The sequence below is a fragment of the Euleptes europaea genome, chromosome 16 (genome assembly GCF_029931775.1).
Source record: "Euleptes europaea isolate rEulEur1 chromosome 16, rEulEur1.hap1, whole genome shotgun sequence".
Lineage (NCBI taxonomy): Eukaryota > Metazoa > Chordata > Lepidosauria > Squamata > Sphaerodactylidae > Euleptes > Euleptes europaea.
The window spans coordinates 47,734,561-47,753,487 of record NC_079327.1 but is presented as its reverse complement, the minus strand read 5'-3'; the positions used below and the strand labels follow the sequence as shown (position 1 = coordinate 47,753,487).

Here is an 18,927-nt window from a genome sequence, read left to right as displayed (position 1 = left end):
CCGCCGCTGCTGCCGGCCGAGGGCGGCCTGGGGCGGCTGCCCCGGCCCTCGCCCGGCCTCGCCGCCGCTGCTAATGGCCGAGGGCGGCCTGGGGCGTCTGCCCCGGCCCTCGCCCGGCCTCGCAGCCGCTGCTGGCGGCCGAGGGGGGCCTGGGGCAGCTGCCCCGGCCCTCGCCCGGCCTTGCCGCCGCTGCTAACGTCCGAGGGCGGCCTGGAGCGGCTGCAGGGAGGCTGCCCCGGCCCTCGCCCGGTTGTGTAGCAGCCGCCGCCAGGCCCACGCCGCTTGCTGCCGGGAGCCCAGGTAAGCCTGCGGGGGGGGAGGGGTTATAAGCCGACCCTCGGCTTATACGCGGGTGCCTAATTTTTCCCCATTTTGGGGGAGAAATTAGGCACCTCGGCTTATACGCGGGTCGGCTTATACACGGGTATATACGGTAAGTTTTGAATGGGTATCTAATTGACTAACCAGCAAACTAACTTGTGTCTTCTATACAACATTTCTGTTCTATGATTAATTGCACTGTAATCTCACCCCTCCCATTCTCTTGAATTCTAAACTTGACTTGAAAATTGAACCTGTATAGTATTTATTCCCACATCATATTTTCAATAATATTTTAAAATATAAATGAAGCAATTTGGGATTTAAATTGAACACTGAATCCCCATTACCTTTGATTTTACACAGAAAGTCTGTGGGGAGGGGAAGGGAAGGTGATTGTAAGCTGGTTTGATTCTTCCTTAACTGGCAGACAAAGTCAGCATATAAAAACCACCTCTTCTTCTTCTTAATGCCATTTGAAAATAAAAAGGCTTACTGTAATGCAGCTGACTTTTTAATGAAATATGGACTGGAGCAGTCTGACACCCTTTTTCATTTCAGATAAACGCAAACTGATTTTATTATACAGTTTAATCTGCCTAGACATAGCTCCATTCTCTAATAATTATTTACAGATGCCTATTGTGGCTGTTTATTGTGACGTTTCAAGGTGAAAAAATGTAAGACTGGATATCTGTTGCAGAACATAGAAAAGGGTCCAATTTAGATACTGTTTTTGAACAGTCTCTGTAAAAGACTTAGAAATTCTATGTACCTGAGAAAAACTATGCAGATGTGCCTTGCATGTTTCCAAAAATGCCCAGCTGAAAATGAGTTTAGGATGACCGTTGTCAAATCTTTTGATCTTTTACCTGTCCCCATGTATTCCAAGTCTTCCCTATGCTGTGGTAACAAATCTATTCAGCAGGTTGACAAATAGTTTCTTTTGTGGATTTATCGACTAGGATCAATAATTTAAAAGAATATTTCAGTTTTCCTCTTATCTACATGATTCCCACTGTATGACTGCAGTTCAATGAGCCCAGCACTAGCTCACATACCGACAGGAATCCAGTATTCCAACTCTTACTATAATAAAAATTAACTTTAAATGAGTGGGGGAAGGGAGGTTGTACTCAAAAGCAGCTGCTTGTAGAATTTAAAACATAGCAAGAGGTAGACATACAGTGCAATCCTAAGGGGTGGGCGAAAGGCCTTTGGAGGCAGTGTAAGTGCTACTTGCAGCATCGACATGGGCACTTAACGCCAACACTGGGCTGCTTATGTCAAAGGGGGCATTCCTGGGGTGAAGTAGATGTTAGTCAGCTACCTAAACCCTCTCACCCCAGGAACGCCCATTTTTGCCAGCGCTAAGTTATGCCAGCAAAAATGGTGGCATAGCCTCATGGAACTTCATACAGCAGTTCCACGGGGCTTGGGGAGAATATCATTTCTGGCTTGCTGTGCCAGGCCAGCGAGTCGCTCAGGCTGCGCCATTCCCAGGTGCATCTCAATTATCCCTCCCCCCCAGGATTGCACTGATAGACTGGGAACTGAACAGGATCCACAGAGATGACATGAATGAGGAGGGCCTACTTTGCACTCACTGTGTTTAGCAGGATAGACAGAGACAAAGATAACAGAAACTGGCTGAGGAGTTAGCAGTAATGAGGAGGATTATTGCTATAGTATATGCTTCCAGAAGCTGCTTTATCTGGGCATGGTGTTGATGTTCCAGGGCCAAGAGGGTAGAGGAAGAAAAGGCTGGAAGAAGAAAGAGCATGGAAGCACTTGGATATAAACCCTAGGTACCACTTCTCTTGAGCCAGCAGTAAATCTCTCCAGGAGCCCTACTCTCTTTCCCTGTTGGTTATTGTTCCATAACTCCAGGAAACCTACTCTACAGATTGAAAACACAGGGTTTAAACGTGTGGCTAAACTATAGTATATTAAATATTTTTCTTGACTCATGACCACATATTAAACTTTCTTCCCTGTTTAACCTTATATATGTAACTTATTCATTTTCTGCATGTCAGAAATGATATCTGAAGATCTATCATGATAGGAATTGCATACATGGGAGTAAGGCTAATTTTCTTTTGTTTTACAAACTTGGAATGTAATTGGACTGTAAAAAACCATCTCATAAACCATGTCACAAACCCTTTTCCAAAGCACACAAGATTAAATCCATATATGCTGCTGAGACGAAGAATAAGAAAGCAGCAGATCATCTATAGCTAAAATGATGGCGTATGATTTATGATTAAGCATCATTACCTGCAGAGCAAGGGGCTTCCATCTCATATTTTTCAGTAAAGCTGGTGCTGAGGTAAGCATGCTCTGAGGTCGCTTTTTCAAAGTTAAGATAACACCACTCGGATCCTCTCGTAGTGCATTCACCAAATTTTTCAACTGCCACCCCACCTGGTAACCAGCAAAATTGTTACAATAAAATTGAGGTACAATATTCACAATGTAATCTTTCTCCTTTTATTAAGAATAGTAAAAAACACATCAAATTTTAGATTAATTTTTAAAAATGTCACAATTTACTTAATCATGCCATCTTAAAAATCAGTATTATCAGGATGCATTATAATGGGTTATATGACATTTAAGCTTGAAGAATAAATACATTGCTGCTTCCAATCTAGTTGGGGCATTTGTTTTAATTTTTATGTGATCTTTTAAGAACTTGTTTGAAACTAGTTACTGTTGAGCACTGGAACATCAAAATGGCCAAAGATGAAAAATTTATCTATTCTCCATTGACAGATACTGCAACATAGTGTTACATTACAACATTGTGCACATCTTACACTTTATTATTTTTTATAATTAAGTATCCTACCATCTGTTCCCTCCCACATTCTATGCACATTGACGTTGTAAAATACTCCTTCAGAATGGTCAAAAATAAAAGCAGAAATTATGTGGTCATCTATTCTTAAAAGTATTAAAATGCAAACTATTATTATGAAATATTTAACTAAATATCCAAGTTTTTGCAAACCAATTCAAAACAGCTCCAAAAATTTCACTGTTCATAAATAAACATCCAAGAAGATTACATCGGTGTACATATAACTATATATAGTGCTTAAGCATGCAAGCATAGTGCCAGAAACCATGACATTATACTAGTCATGACAACGTCTCAGGCATGTATTGTAGATCAACTATTTTCAGCTGGAGCATATTACTCCCTGAAGTGGCTAATCATTTTGACATTCATCCACATGGCGTTCTAAAAGAGGCTGATATGTACTACTGACCCCTACAATGTACACATAAGCTTGCAGTTAAGCCTGCAGTTGTACCACTGCACATAAGCCTGCAGTTGTACTATGCACATAAGCCTGCAGTTGTACTATGCTGTATTCCCTGTTTCCCAAAATCCACACCAGACACAGAGGCAACTGCTGGATCAGCACAGTATCAGCTTGACTTTGAGGTTTTTATGACCAACAGTGCAGTCCTAAACAGAGTTACACCCTTCTAGGACCATTGACTTGAATGGGTTTAGGATTTAGTCCATGTCCATTAAGGAGCTAACTAGATTTACAGTGTTATCCTAAGCAGCGTTAATGGGTTTAGAAGATATGACACTGCTTAGGATGATGCTGTTGGGATTCTTCATGATACTTTTCTTAAAACAGGAAGAGCACCAGATTCTTGTAATATGATATCCACATAAATATTTATATGTGGGGTGATTTAGTACAAATTCTTCATTATCTGTAAAAGTCTTCCATTATTTTTGAACATCTTATTGAACATACACACACACACACACACACACACTTCTGATGCATTTTGCCATTTGTGGTTCTACAGTTTTACACACTGCTAATATTTGATCTGGTCAATGATCTGGTTAGGATCCTATTGATCATTACACTATTAAAAAGAAGGCTCTAAATTTTTAAGCAAACAAATACTCTATTCCTGATGGCAGTTCACTTATGACAGTGTAGCAATATGGATATTTACAGCAGCTAACTTGGTCTTCATACGAAGGCTAATCTGGGAAGCATGGCAGACAAGGCAGTGAACTCCAGCTGCATTTGTATGTCCTAGGGGTGTGCTATGAGAAAAAAAAAGTTATAAATTCAGATCCAGGATTCGGGAAGGACACCCTTACAGGTTATTTTTTATTACTGAGTAGGACAGTACCAGATTAGGCTTCAAATCAGTGGCTTTTTTGGGGGTGGGGCTTATATTTCAGGACCATTATTTACAATGAGGGAACAAATCTGAGGGCATGGTCCAGCTGTTTTTAAAGATAATGGCACTATATTTGCTTAGAACATAGTCCTCCCTCTAATCTAAACACCCATTAAATTTCAGCAGAATGGACACTGGGGTTTGATTTTACAGCGTACCCCCCAGTAGGTTCTTCTTGGTGCACTTTTCTCCACTGTTTCCTATGGGGGGATGGTGGCAGCGTACCCCCCAGTAGGTTCTTCTTGGTGCACTTTTCTCCACTGTTTCCTATGGGGGGATGGTGGCAGCTTGGCAGAAGAGTGCTGACTGTGGGAATTTTTTTAAAAAACTGTCTACATCTGGTTTCTTTACGTACTGTTATTGTGACTAACTTAAAAAAAAAACCTTCCTGCTGAAAACTCTACATTTGCCGTTCTTCCTTCTTGCTGTCCATTGTCTCCTTTCACAATTTGCATAAAATCATGCTTCTGTCCCATCACTGCAATCTTTGAAAATAGTTCATATTTTTCCAAAAACCTCACTGTGTCTCTGTGATTGCATGTGATGAATCAATAAGAGAGCCCATGAAGAAAAACTTGTGACTGTAAGAGAGTCTAGAGGATGGTCTACAGGCATTGAAGAGAATGTTAGTTATTGGTTCTGAAAAAGCTAAAGTTGCAGGTTGATGAACCATGAGGTCAGGTGAAGGCATCTGACCCCATGATGCAACACGTTCCCTATTTTTAAAGATAATGGCACTATATTTGCTTAGAACATAGTCCTCCCTCTAATCTAGGACCACAGGTAGGTGGACATATCTGCCCTGGGACAGATGAAGCAGAACGTGGAACCAAATCTGATGGGGCCAGAATAGAGTAACCAGGATTCAATTTGTTATCTCTCTGTAGATTTAGGACAGTACCTTGCTTATCAATGGGAATGGTGGAGAAGGCATAGAAAAGGGTATCCACCCATGGTATCTGGAAAGCATCCCCCAAAGAGAGGGGGTTGAGTCTAGCTCATGAGCAAAAAAGTGGGGCCTTGGCATTGAAACATGTGGCAAAAAGATCCACCGTAGGGTAACACCACAATGCAAAGACCTGGGAAATATATTCCAGACTGAGGGACCGCTCATGAGGAGCAGCTCCGATGCTGCTGAGTAAGTCTGCCTCAGTATTGTCTGATTCAGCTATGTGAGTCACATGTACAGACACCTCATACTGTATAGACCATTCCCAAGTTGCGGTAGCCTCTGTGCAAAGAGGAAAAGATGTTGTATCACCTTGCTTGTTTAGGTAAAACATTGGGGTTGTATTGCCTTTGCCTGTTTGAACTTGAACCATTTTCCCACAGAGGGTAGCTATGAAAGAATTAAGGGCATAACAAATGGCTCTTAATTTCAACAATTAATGTTCAGTTCCTTTTGTTATGAAGCAATGTATTTCTCACAGTAAGGTCACCACAGGGTGCACCCTAATCATCTAAAGATGCATCAATGATGCAGAAGAGAGCAACGGGTATGATCAGGGGCCTGGAGACCAAACACTATGAGGAAATACTGAGGGACTTGGGAATGTTTAATCTGGAAAAGAGGAGGTTGAGGGGGGACATAATTGCTCTCTTTAGGTAGGTAGGTAGGTAATTTATTTGCGGCACTTAGCTAGTCAAAACATGATAAAATGGAAAGCATGGACTAATAGATTCTTACAATCAAAGAATTACAGTCCGAGTCTTAAAACATTTTTAAACCATTGTAAAAAAAAAGAATTACAGCTGGGACACATCTGTCAATTGCGCTGTTCTAAGGCGACGCATTTTCATTGCTGCTAAACAAATTTTCGCAACCTGAAGAGTGGTTGAAGGATTACCCCCTTGTAGGAGATTCTCAAACCTTTCACCTGCCCTGTCAGGTCTCAATCTCGATAAGAGGGATTCAATAAACTTCGAACGGGGTAATGTATAGAAATTGCAGTTCAGGAGGGCATGCTCAACAGTTTCTAAGTCCCCTGATTTGCAGGGGCAGAATCTCTCTTCCCAGGGTGTCTTCTTATATTTCCCCGCAAACAAAGCAGATGATAAGGCTGCACATCTGGCCAGGGTAAAGGCCCTTCTATAATTATTTATCTCTAAATAGTGGAGATAGGCTGCTGGTGCTAGGATGTATTTAGTATGGAGGGGTGCAGTGAATAGAGGCGCCCTTGCTAGATCTGTTTGTCTCTCGATGTCTTTGATACTTTGGGATATAATTAACTTAGCTTGTTCCCACCCTAACTGAAGTAAAGCTGGGGGTGTAAAACCCAAGTTGTTTAATTTGACATCTATGGCTATCACCCATCTGGATCTAAAGGAGTCACATAGGATCAGTGGGAGAAGACCATTAGGGTTGAAATTAATTTTCAGCCAGAGAGAGATCGAGGACAGGACAATCCTTGCCTCCACCTTCATCATGCCAGTTTCTAAACGTATCAGGGCATTTGGAACACATCTTGGCAATTGCAGGGCAGCTCTAAGGAACTTAGATTGGACACGTTCAATGGGTGTAAGACAAGAGGGTGAAGAGTCGAGTTGTGTTCCATATAGCATTTGTGCTAGGGTTTTCGCCTGATAAAGTTTGAATGCTGCTGGAATGTAATGTGCCCCTTTGGTTCGGAGGAAATTGATTATCAAATGGGCTGATTTGATTATTTATATAGTAGGCAAAAAGCTTGGGGGCGAGACGTCAGCCCTGCCTAATACCTCTATAGGTGTTTATAGGGGCAGTAAGATGTCCTCCTCTAGTACACCTGACTCTCAGTGCTGTATGTTCGTGCAGGGCTCTCAGCAACATCAGGAGCCTTTCGTCTATGTTTGCAGCTTTAAGCTTGTCCCAAAGTAAAGGTCTGGAGATCGAATCGAATGCTGCCCTGAAATCAATGAATGCAGCATATAAGGAGGAATTTCCCTTATTAGAGTATTTCTCTGCAAGATGTTGAAGGACAAGGCAGTGCTCTATTGTAGCTCTCCCTTCCCTAAAGCCTGCCTGTTCTGTTGCCAAAATATCCTCTTGGGTGAGCCAGAGAGTTAATTTGTCTAGCAAGTGTCTTGAATATAATTTGCTAACGATGCTTAGGAGACTAATAGTCCTATAGTTGGACGGGTCCTTCCTACTACCTTTTTTATAGAATGGGATAACTAATGCCAGCCCCCAATCTTTAGGGACTCTTCCAGTAGAGTCTATAAATGTAAACAATGCTGCTAGAAAGGGGGCTCTCTTTAGGTATTTGAAAGGTTGTAACTTAGAGGAGGGCAGGGAGCTGTTCCTGTTGGCCAAAGATAATTGGACTTGTAATAATGGGTATAAATTACAGGCGGAAAGGTACTAACTGGACATTAGGATTTTTTTTAACAGTAACAGTAGTTCAGCAGTGGAATCAGCTGCCTATAGGGAGGTGGGTGAGCTCCCCCCTCTCTGACAGTCTTCAAGTAGCAGCTGGATGAACACTTGTCAGGGATGCTGTAGGTTGATCATACATTGAGCAGGGCGTTGGACTAGGTGGCCTGTATGGCTCTTTCAACTCTATGATTCTATAGTTCATGGTGACCATAACCTGAGGAGAAGGAGTGCCAAAGGGAATTCCCCTGATTAAATTATCAAGGGTCCACCAGGATAACACTTTGAAGACCTGTCCGGGCACAGAAAACCTCTGGTTCTGTGATTGACACAGGGAGTTAAATACACTGATAAACCTGTTTTGTAGTGGTCTCATCTTAAGTCTTACATAAGGAACATTGAAGTAGTAGAGGCCATTAGGTCCAATAACCTCTATATAGAAAAAGTCCTCTGAAATGGTTGGTGGTAAATTATCTCACCAAATATTTGATCTGCATAACTTGGTGTTTTGGTAAAAAAAGGCCCTAGCCACAACCAAATTCAACGAGGCACCGATAAAGGAAACCTCCCATGTTGGATATAGTTTTGATTTTTTCCAATTAATCATGAGTCCTAAGCCCTGACTGTTAGCCATTGCAAAGGACAACTGTTCCTGCAAAGACTCCTCTAAACTGGCAGTAAAGAGCCAGTCATCCAGGTAAGGATACACGGAACCTCCCTGGGATCTTCAATGGGCCATTACCAATGGGCCATACACTTTATGAACACTCAGGTGGCCAGCCCCAAAAGTAGAACCATATATCTGTAAGGTAGCCCCTGATAGCTGAATCGTTAGTACTTTCTGTGGTCGACAAGGATGGACACATGGAAGTATACACCCTGCAGATGTATAACTGAAAACCAATCATTTAATTCAAGAAACGGTATATCTGACAGCAAGGACACCATTCAGTACTTCTTAACGTTAAGCGAAAAATTTGGTCCCTTAGGTCCAAGATTGGCATGAAACTACCGTCTTAAAAAACAACAACACACAGAAAGAATTTTTAATAATAACTGTAAGGGGTTTCAGAAGATGTGACTTTCTGAACTGTGCCCTTGTCCAACAAAAATTGTAACTCTGTATTCAACTAGTGAAAACATTGTCAATGGCAGAAGATGCTGCCTTTAACAGAGGTAATTCTATAAACTCTAGACAATAACCTTGTTCAACTATTGACAAAAACCACGAATCCAGAATAATTGTACACCACTATGGCAGGAACTCAGATAACCTATTAAAAAAGCTAGAAGGGGACGGACCCATTGGTTGCACCAGTCGGAAAGAGGGTTTTGGCGCCTATGAAATGTGGTGCTGTTGTGGCCAGGGTTCCTGATCTATGCCTAGAATGTTGAGGTAACTGGGGAAAAGGTTGCTGTGGAGGACACTGCTGACAAGAGCACTGGTAGCTCTGGTATGGCTGCTGATATTGATATTTAGAGTGATCGCATGGTTTGTAAGGGGCAGCAGTGCCCTATCGCCAAAGGATCATACTGTCTGTTGGTTCTTCTTTATTTGTGATAAAAATTCATCAATCTTGACTGAGGACAATGAAGTGCCCTCAAAGGCAAATTCTCTTCCCTGGATATGGTCTCAGACAGGAGCGCAATGGGGCGAAGCCATGCATGTCTCCTTAAAACAACGGCAGATGCCATACCCAGTGTCGAGGCATCAGCCAAATATCTACCAGCATTGATTTGCTGCTTTGACAGTTTAAGGGCCTCTGCCTGAATCAGTTTTGCCAAAGATTTTTTATCCTCAGGTAATAGATGGAGAGCTTTTCCCAAAAGAAGAACTGATAAGCTCTCGTGATAGCCTTGTAGTTTACTATCCTTAGGTTCAGTGCTGAAGAAGGGTACACTTTTTAGCTGAATCAATCTTTCTGCCCCCTCTATCAGCAGGTGTTGAGTGAGAACTTCTTCTCTGCTTTGTCTGAATCTCTTTAGATATGAGTGAAGAAGGGGCAGAGTGCATGAATAGAAACGGGCACCTTTTGTGTTGGACTCTATACATTCTTGCTATACAAGTAACAGGAATGGAGGAGGATTTGTCCCAGATGGACTTGGCCATGTCTAGTACGCCCTCTAAAAGGGGAAAGGCAATTGTCCCTGATGACTCAAAATAAAGCCTTCCAAGAATTTGTCCTTTGGCCCTGGACCCATGGAAGTGATTTGAATTTCCAGAGATTGGGCAATCCTTACCAGTGGCTCCAAATAAAGATGTAGGTCCTTACTCACATGGAATGTATGGTCACCTACAGTATCTGGAGATGAGTTGGATGGAAAACCAGAATCTTCCTCCTCCTTGGATCCGGAGATGGAAATTAGAGGTGGTTGAGCTGATGCAGCCCACCATGTCAGAACAGGAGGGTGTTCCACTTCCGGTGCTCGAGCCGGCCCCAGCAGTAGTCTCCAAGGAAAGTTCCCTGGAGAATCCAAGATACGCTCTAAATTGGAGTGCTTTTAGCACACCAACCCAATCCTAAAAGGTGGATTGGGATGTAGGAATTCCTCTGCTGCCAGAAGATTAGCAGTGTGACTCCCACACTCTCCGAGGGAGCTTTTTTAAGTCCCCCGGAGGTTTGGATGCTGTCCTGCTTCGGCATTGAGGGGAGAAAGCATCGCCTCGGGCGTTTTCTTCGGCTTAAAGCTTGGGCCCCCAGCACCTTTTACCAACTAAACTACCAACTTAAGAAAATTACCTCACTCTACGAAGTCTGTGTGAGTACAAGAATACTTTTGATCTTACCGGCTAGATAAACAGTGTACTGAATTACAAGTAATCACCAGGGATCCCGTCTACTCCTCCCCATTGAATAGGATTATTCCGATTGACATTAGCCATCAGATAACGTGGCAAGGACTTTATCAAATCAATCAGTGGGCAGACTAAACAATTAACTTTTTGATGGACATTAGAGGGACCAATAGAGACTTGTGACGTTTGAGAAAAGGGGAGGGGGAAAAAACCCCTTTTTCTTGGTCACACCATCCTCACCCGGCTGGGAAGTCCCTCGATCTGCGTCTTTAAGTTTCGATTTCGACCGGAAGGCCTCTAGGAATGGACTTGCTTGACTGAATCACGACGTTCCAGGGAGAAGGGAAGTGGATTGAATGCGCAGGACCAGAAGAAATCCCCTGACTCAACATCTAAATGGCTTGCTGGTGAGAGAACTACAAAACGGGGACATCTAAAGCTCCGCACCTGCATAACTTCCGGCTTACTTCCTACTTCCTGCCTGTGCCGACCTAGAGCGTCCTGGAAAACTTGTTGGTTTTTGAAAACTTAAAGTTTAAATATTATTCAAACGAAAGGCTTTTGAGTAAAAAAATTTTGGCGTTTCAGCTTGTAAATGAACACTAATCTGCCCACAAGCCTCAAATCTGTTTTTGCTGGACTTGCCAAAATCGCCAAAAAACAGGCTTAATGGTAAATGTCTCGACCAAGATCTGGATCACTAGTTTCACCTACAGCAGCTAAATCTTCCCCACAAGAGGGCAATATGGAGAAGAAAATCCAAGAATTATTTGTAAAACAAAATGAAGCTACAGCCAAGCAGCATGAGCAGCTGTCTAAACAAATAGAAAAACTCACTACTATGATGAACTCTATGACACATACCTTGACACAAAAAATAGATGGTGTAGCTGAAGAATTGAAAGGTGTGAAGACCCAGGTTACCACAATTACTACAGAGGTGAAGAAACTGTATGGAACATTTAAAAAAGTTATGGAAGATCAGAAAGATGTTAAGAAGAAGGTGGAAAGTCACAAGAGGCAAATAGAGGCAAATTCTCCTGGCTCAGGAGAATACAGTAACAGACCAATTAGCTATGATGGATATGAAGGTTAGAGAATCGAATGTACGTCTACACAACCTCCATGAAGACCTTGGTGATTCAAGACAAGAATTAATAAGAAATCTTGCAGAATTAACTCACATCAATGAACAAGAATTAGACCAGGCAGTGAATAGAATCTATACGATTCCTCTTCCAGCTAGATTCAAGAAAAGTAGGCCAAGAGATGTTATGATTTCGTTTTATGACATCAGGATGAAGGATGCTATAATGAAGCTTCACTATGACAACCCAATAAAAGTAGGAGATACCACCTTGATAATGCTGAAGGATATTCCCAGGCATTTAATGGCAAAAAGGAGCATCTTTAAAGATTTTACTGCAATGCTAAGGAAGTATGGAATAAATTACAGATGGGTGCTACCAAAAGGATTAACCTTCACATACAAGGGAGTTAGGACAACAGTCACCAATTTGCAAGACGTTGGGAAATTTATGAGGAAGTATAAAAAAGACTTCCCAGAGGACTTTTCTGCGGAAAAGGAAATGGAAGGAGAAGAGGAACAAGATGATCTTTCGCTGAAAGGAGCTTCAGGAGGAACCAAATTATAAGACTTTTACCATATTAAAGAATCACTATGGCTAAAGTTATCTCTTGGAATGTCAATGGACTTAATGAAAAAGTAAAGAGAGCAAGAATTTTTAAATTGTTACAAAAAAAGAAATATACATTAATTTGTTTACAGGAAACTCATTTCTCAAAAAAAGACAGAAAATATTTGGATAGAAAAATGTTGGGTCAAGCATTTATTACATCTTCTAAAACAAAGACAAAAGGAGTAGTTCTATATGCACATCCTAGCTTGACTCCTGAAATGGTATATAAAGATGAAGAAGGCCGTATTATTATTATTCGAACTAAAATACTGGGCCAAAAAACATTGGTGGTTGGCATTTATGCACCCAATGAAGGGAAAGCTAAATTTTATGTACATGAGATTTTGTCTCAACATGCCCAGGAACAGATTTTAATGATGGGTGATTTTAATGGTATTGTCTCTTCTCCCTTGGACAAGAAAACCCAGGCTAAGACGGAAAGGGAAGGAATTTTACCAAAGACCTTCTTCCAAATGATGACTGAGCTGGACTTACAAGATACTTGGAGAACAAAGAATACGACAGCTAAAGAATTTACTTTTTATTCAGCAAGACATGATTCATATTCAAGGATTGACATGATTTGGGCCAGCAAATCTATTTTCACACAACTGCGTAAAATACATATTGTACCAAGGACTTTCTCTGATCACAATCCGGTTGCTTTTGAATGGAACAACCGTCAAGCATTTAGATGGAAGTTAAATGATAAATTACTGAAAGATCAAAAGTTGTCAGAGGAACTATACACTTTGATTAAAGACTATTTTGAAATTAATATGAATGGAGAAACCACATTAAATATTACATGGGATGCTTTTAAAGCAGTAGTAAGAGGATTTATGATTCAGAAGAATGTGGCTTGGAGGAAACAACAGATGCAGATAACTAATTCTATACTCTGGGATTTACAAAAATTTGAACAAAAGTTGGTTTTAGAATCACAAAAAGAGTCAAGAGATAATATATTGGAAAAGATAAAGGCCCTCAAACACCAATTGAATATGGTGGTTTCAGAAGAAATGAATAAAAACTTGAAATATGCAAAGCAAAAATATTTTGAACAGGCAAATAAACCAGGTAAATTTCTGGCAACTCAACTTCGAGATTCATTTCAGAAACTGATTATTGCTAAGTTACAAACCGAAAGAGGCCCTGTTTATAATACGACAGATATACAAAAGGAATTTGTATCTTTCTTTGCGAAGTTGTATCAGAAAGATGAATTATCAATTTAAAAAGTTGGAAAAGTTTTTAAATTTTACAAATATTAAAAATTATCAATAGCCCAACAAAAATTACTTGATGAGCCAATCTCTTTAGAAGAACTGGAGGAAGCTTTTAAAAAACAAAAAAACAGATAAAACTCCAGGCCCTGATGGAATTACTGCCATGTTTTATCGTACCTTTAAATCTTTATTGGTGAAGCCTTTCTTGGAACTTTGTAATTCAATAATGGAAACAGGATTATTACCAGAAACATGGACTCATGCTTTTATCTCCTTAATACAAAAACCTGGAAGAGATCTTGAATGAGTAACTAACTATAGACCTATATCTCTGCTCAATGTGGATTATAAAATTTATGCCTCAATTTTATCATCTAGAATTAAAATTTTTATTATGGACCTTATACATGAAGATCAAGCAGGTTTCGTCCCAGGAATACAAATTAAAGATAATGTGAGAGTACTCTTGGATGCCATGGAGTATTATGAATATAATATTCAAAAGAAAGTAGCTTTTGTTTTCCTGGATGCAGAAAAAGCTTTTGATATGGTCTCTTGGGATTTTATGAAAAAAGCTTTGAAAGTAATGAGCTTTGGGGAAAGGTTTAGGAGAGGTATAGATGCTATATATACTACGCAACAAGCAAAAATATTAGTAAATGAATCTATGTCAGGAGAATGTATTATACAAAAGGGGACTAGGCAGGGCTGTCCTCTCTCCCCATTTTTATTTTGGTTTTAGAATCCCTATGCTGTAAGATTTGGGACTCGGAGGATGTACGTGGTTTGAAAATAAGAAAACACGAATTTAAATTGAGAGCATTTGCTGATGATTTGTTATCAATTTTGGATAATCCTACACAATCAGTAACCAAGCTGAGAGAGATATTGGACTTGTATAGTAAAGTTTCAGTATTCAAAATTAATCAAGAGAAAACACAGATGATTTTTAAAAATGCTACTGGTTTGGAACAACAATTTGTTATGAATGTGACAGGTTGGCAGAAAACTAAGAAAGTGAAATATTTGGGAATTTGGATTTCTCCTAAAAATGCAGAATTGGTTGTAAATAATTATGGTAAATTATGGGAAGAAATAAAAAAAGACATGATGGTTTGGAATACCAAGAATCTATCTCTACTAGGCCGCATTTCGATGATATTTTTATTTCAAAACTTACCTATTATTTCCCAAGTAAAGTATTTTGATACCTGGAGGAAAGATTTATTGAACTTTGTTTGGCAAGGTAAAAAACCGAAAATTGCATATAAATACTTAACGGACTTGAAAGAGAGGGTGGACTTGCATTACCCAATTTTAAACTTTATGCTGAAGCAGCGGCTTTGGTATGGCTGAGAGATTGGATGGATTTTAAAAATACAAGAATGCTGGGATATGACAACATAAGTGGATGGCACGGCTATTTGTGGTATGACAAAATTAAAATACATGCATCATTTCAGCAACACATGGTTAAATCTTCCCTCCTCAAGATATGGATCAGATATAAACACCTGTTGGAAACAAAAACTCCACTGTGGATTTCATCTCAAGAAATGTTAACTTTGCGCCCACTGAGACCAGATCAATTCATAACTTATCAACATCTTCTGAAATGGGATGGTACGAAATGTTTACTTAAAGAATATGAAGAAGTTAAAGACTCACTATCTTGGTTTCAATATCATCAAATTAACTCGGTTTATCTACAAGATTTGAAAACAGGTTTTTTAAAGACTAAATCAACTTTGCAAAAACTCTTGTTGGATACAAATGACCACTTAATATCTAAAATGTATAAACTATTGCTTGAACTTGATTGTGAACAAGACCGAATTAAACCTACCATGGTCAGTTGGGCACAAATGATGGGACATGATATAAACTTGCAAAAATGGGAGAGATTGTGGACAAAAGACTTGAAACTGCTATCTTCGCAACTATTAAGAGAAAACATCTATAAAATGATGTACAAATGGTACCTAACACCTAAGAAATTAGCAATGTCATCCCCCACAATGTCACCAAACTGTTGGAAATGCAAAAAGGAAATTGGTTCGTTTTATCATGCTTGGTGGACTTGTGAAAAAGCTAAGAAATTTTGGGAAATGATATATAATGAAATAAGGGTAGTTTTACAACAGAATATACCTAAAACACCCGAAATGATGCTTCTTAGTATGGTGCCAGACCAAATCTTTACTTATAGAACATTTTTTATATATGCCACAACAGCGGCTAGACTGATATATGCAGCTAAATGGAAGTCTGACGAGATACCAGAAAAAAAGACTGGATAAGTAAAATGCTGGAAATGATGGAGATGGCTAAACTTACAGCTTTTATTAATGAAAGTGTTAATGAACATTTTTTGGGGGAGTGGGAGGCATGGAGAATATACTGTGAAAGTTATTTCTCAATAGGTCAATTTAAAGGTTATTCCTTAATATAATCCCTAATTTGAACTTCTTATTATAGATATTTTAGAATATTTTAGAATATTATATGAACTGGATTTGATAATATAAGATAAATAAGATAAATATAATGTAAATCTACAAATGAGGATTACATGTTGGCAAAAGTATATACAAATTAAATGCTAGACAGACTAGAGTGAAGGGGAAGTCCCCTTTTTTGTAATAGATAATTGTCTTTGTTTTCTACTTTGTTTACATTTATAAGAATTATATGATGAAAACTGATTTAGTTTGTAATAAATGAGAAAATTATTTAAAAAAATTATTAAAAAAAAAAAGAACAGGAGGGTGTTCCCACATCATAGATGAAGACTGTCTTGGTTCTGAGAGAGAAAGCGGCCTAGGTGGTTCTCCCCACTCCTGTGGATAAGGAGACAGATGAAAGAAAGGGTAGTGCTGCTGCCACATAACCAATGGAAAGGTACATGGCCATGAAGGTGGATGTGCTGGAACAGAAGGAGAATTATCTGGAAAGTTCATTTGTTCAGCATCAAGCTTGCACTATGAGAGAGATGGAATAGGCGATTCAGATGGCTACAATGGCATACGTGGTGAAGGTAGATCTTCCCGCTCAGTTTGGGGTGCTGGTTACAGTGGCCTCATTGGTTCAGTAGAAACTGCTTGGTGCCATTCTTTATGTTTGGACTTGATTTTCTGCTTCTTTGGCGGAGGTTCCAAGGAAGACCTGGCGAACAGTGGTTTGGGTGACCTCAACTTTCTATGTGTCGTAACCAATCAAGGGAAGTGAAATTATTGAGGACAGGTGGGATGGGCACTCCACCTGAGGAACCGATCTTGACACCAAAGGTGAATTCTGTTCTGCTGAGGCAGATGATTTAACTGCCTGGTTATTGGAACTGGAAAGGGCCCTTTCCCATAAAGCTGACGAGGTGGGAAGGGAAGTTGCTGCTGGCCTTGGGGGTAAACGTTTGGCAGAGTTTGCAGGCTGCCACATTGTGCCCCTCACTAAGACAAATTAAACACAAAGTTTGCTTGTCCATATGAGTCATTTTTCTTCCACAGGAGGTACTTTTTTTTTTTAAACAAAGCCTTCTGAGACATTTTTAGAACAGAAGCCTCAAAGGCAGATCCTGAAGAGAAAAAACTCACAAAAGTTGAGAAGAACGATGTTCACAGAGCAGCGGCGAAGAATGAACTGAGGAAAAGGGAGCACCTCCCTGCGGAACACGTGACTGTTTGAGCAGGAAAATGGCCACTGAAACACTCCAGAGTGGAAGCTGTAAAAAAATCTTCAGATTGGCTGGCCATGCACATGCATGCACAGTCCCAATGTGGGACTGCACAGAAGAATGACAATGAACATTTTTTTCTAGTTTTGCAATCATCTTGAGACCCAAAATTAACTTCATATAATTAACGTATGAAGAATAATAATGATGACAGTTACTATAGTGGAAAAGAAATATGAAAAGCTTTAAAATATACTAAAATAAAGGAAAACCTATTTCCATTCCATATATATCTATGTCATAGAATCATAGATCATTGCAGTTAAACTTTGACTGGAGCACTAACAATCAAACCAAGTCACAGTAACAGAGGAATAACTTGCGATTTATGCCCCTACATACTATTTTCTGTCTATCTCAGACAGGCCTTTGATTATTTTTAGTAAAATTCAGTACATATTTCCTAGGATGTAGTATTGTTATTCTTCTGCCACTTTTTTGCATTATTATGAAGGAACTATTGTACTAACATTATTTATAGAGTTAGACAGTGATTTAGGCAGACTGTGTGAGCAATCATAAGCTGATCCCAGTTTCAATGGGGCTTACTCTCAGGAAAGTGTTCTTAGGCTTGCAGCCTGCATGTATACTTAAAAAACAAAATTTTGTGTCAAGAAGAATCGAGTTCTGTGATATGTTTAAATTATGCAAATGAATTTTTTTTGCATATATAGGCCTGTTTTGCGCAATGATTCCTTCGTTGCTTAATTGTGCTACAGACAGCTACGCAAGGCCTAAAATTCCATCCCTGAGGAAATCCTTATCAAATTTTCTTCAGGCGTCCAATGCTTGAATGGGCACTGCTTAGTACTTCCAAACCTATTTTTGCAGCGTTAAGAGCTATTTTTTGTTGTGATTTTAAGGGGAGATTCTCATAGGATGTTAATAATGCACTCAGGATTGCATTGTGCAATCTGGAATACCAGTGTATGAAAAGACCTCAATATAGGCTTCTTTATATACAATAGAAGATATCAATTCACCTGGAGAAAATGGCTGCTTTGGCAATCGGATTCTATGGCATGAAGTCCCTCCCCAAACCCTGCCCTCTTCAGGCTCCGCCCGCCCCCAAACCTCCCGCTGGTGGCGAAGAGGGACCTGGCAACCCTAATTCTCAGAGCTCTTTCTGAGCAAAAGAAAGGCTTTTTAAAAACGAGGGTTGGATTTCTCCACCCCCCTTTTTTCAGATTGCTCCGTTTTTTGTTCTTAAAATGCTTTTTTATGCGGCAGTTGGGTTTGGGGGGAAGAAAATCTTCTCTCATGGGGAGAACTTCAAAGTAAGCCAATTACAGAGCAGCATTTTAAAGGGTGGGACTTGATTTGAGCTTGGGAGACTGCTTTTCTGTATTCATGGCTCAATTAGCACACAGTTTCGTCCCTGATCATTCAAGCGAATGCATACAGTTTTCCCCAAATCGGGTTACATTAATGTGCAATGAACCCAGGTCCAACCAGGGAGATCCAACCCATGCATAAAAGGCCAATACATACCTAGAGGCCATGTTATAATACTTGCAAACACAGACTTTTTCAATCACTTCTGTGAAAGAAATTTTTTATGAACGCAC

General features: G+C 39.9%; 1 protein-coding gene across 6 annotated transcripts in view; it reads right to left on the bottom strand.

Moving 5' to 3' along the window:
- Positions 1-18,927, bottom strand: part of CNKSR2 (connector enhancer of kinase suppressor of Ras 2) — a 227,681-nt gene that overhangs the window by 70,225 nt on the left and 138,529 nt on the right. For 3 of the 6 annotated variants that reach the window (XM_056861670.1, XM_056861671.1, XM_056861675.1), the window contains one exon: positions 2,605-2,751. The exons of the other annotated variants lie outside the window; for them this stretch is intronic. In XM_056861670.1, the coding sequence (XP_056717648.1) occupies positions 2,605-2,751 (147 nt within the window). The remainder of the gene's footprint in view (positions 1-2,604; positions 2,752-18,927) is intronic. 6 annotated transcript variants of the gene reach the window in all.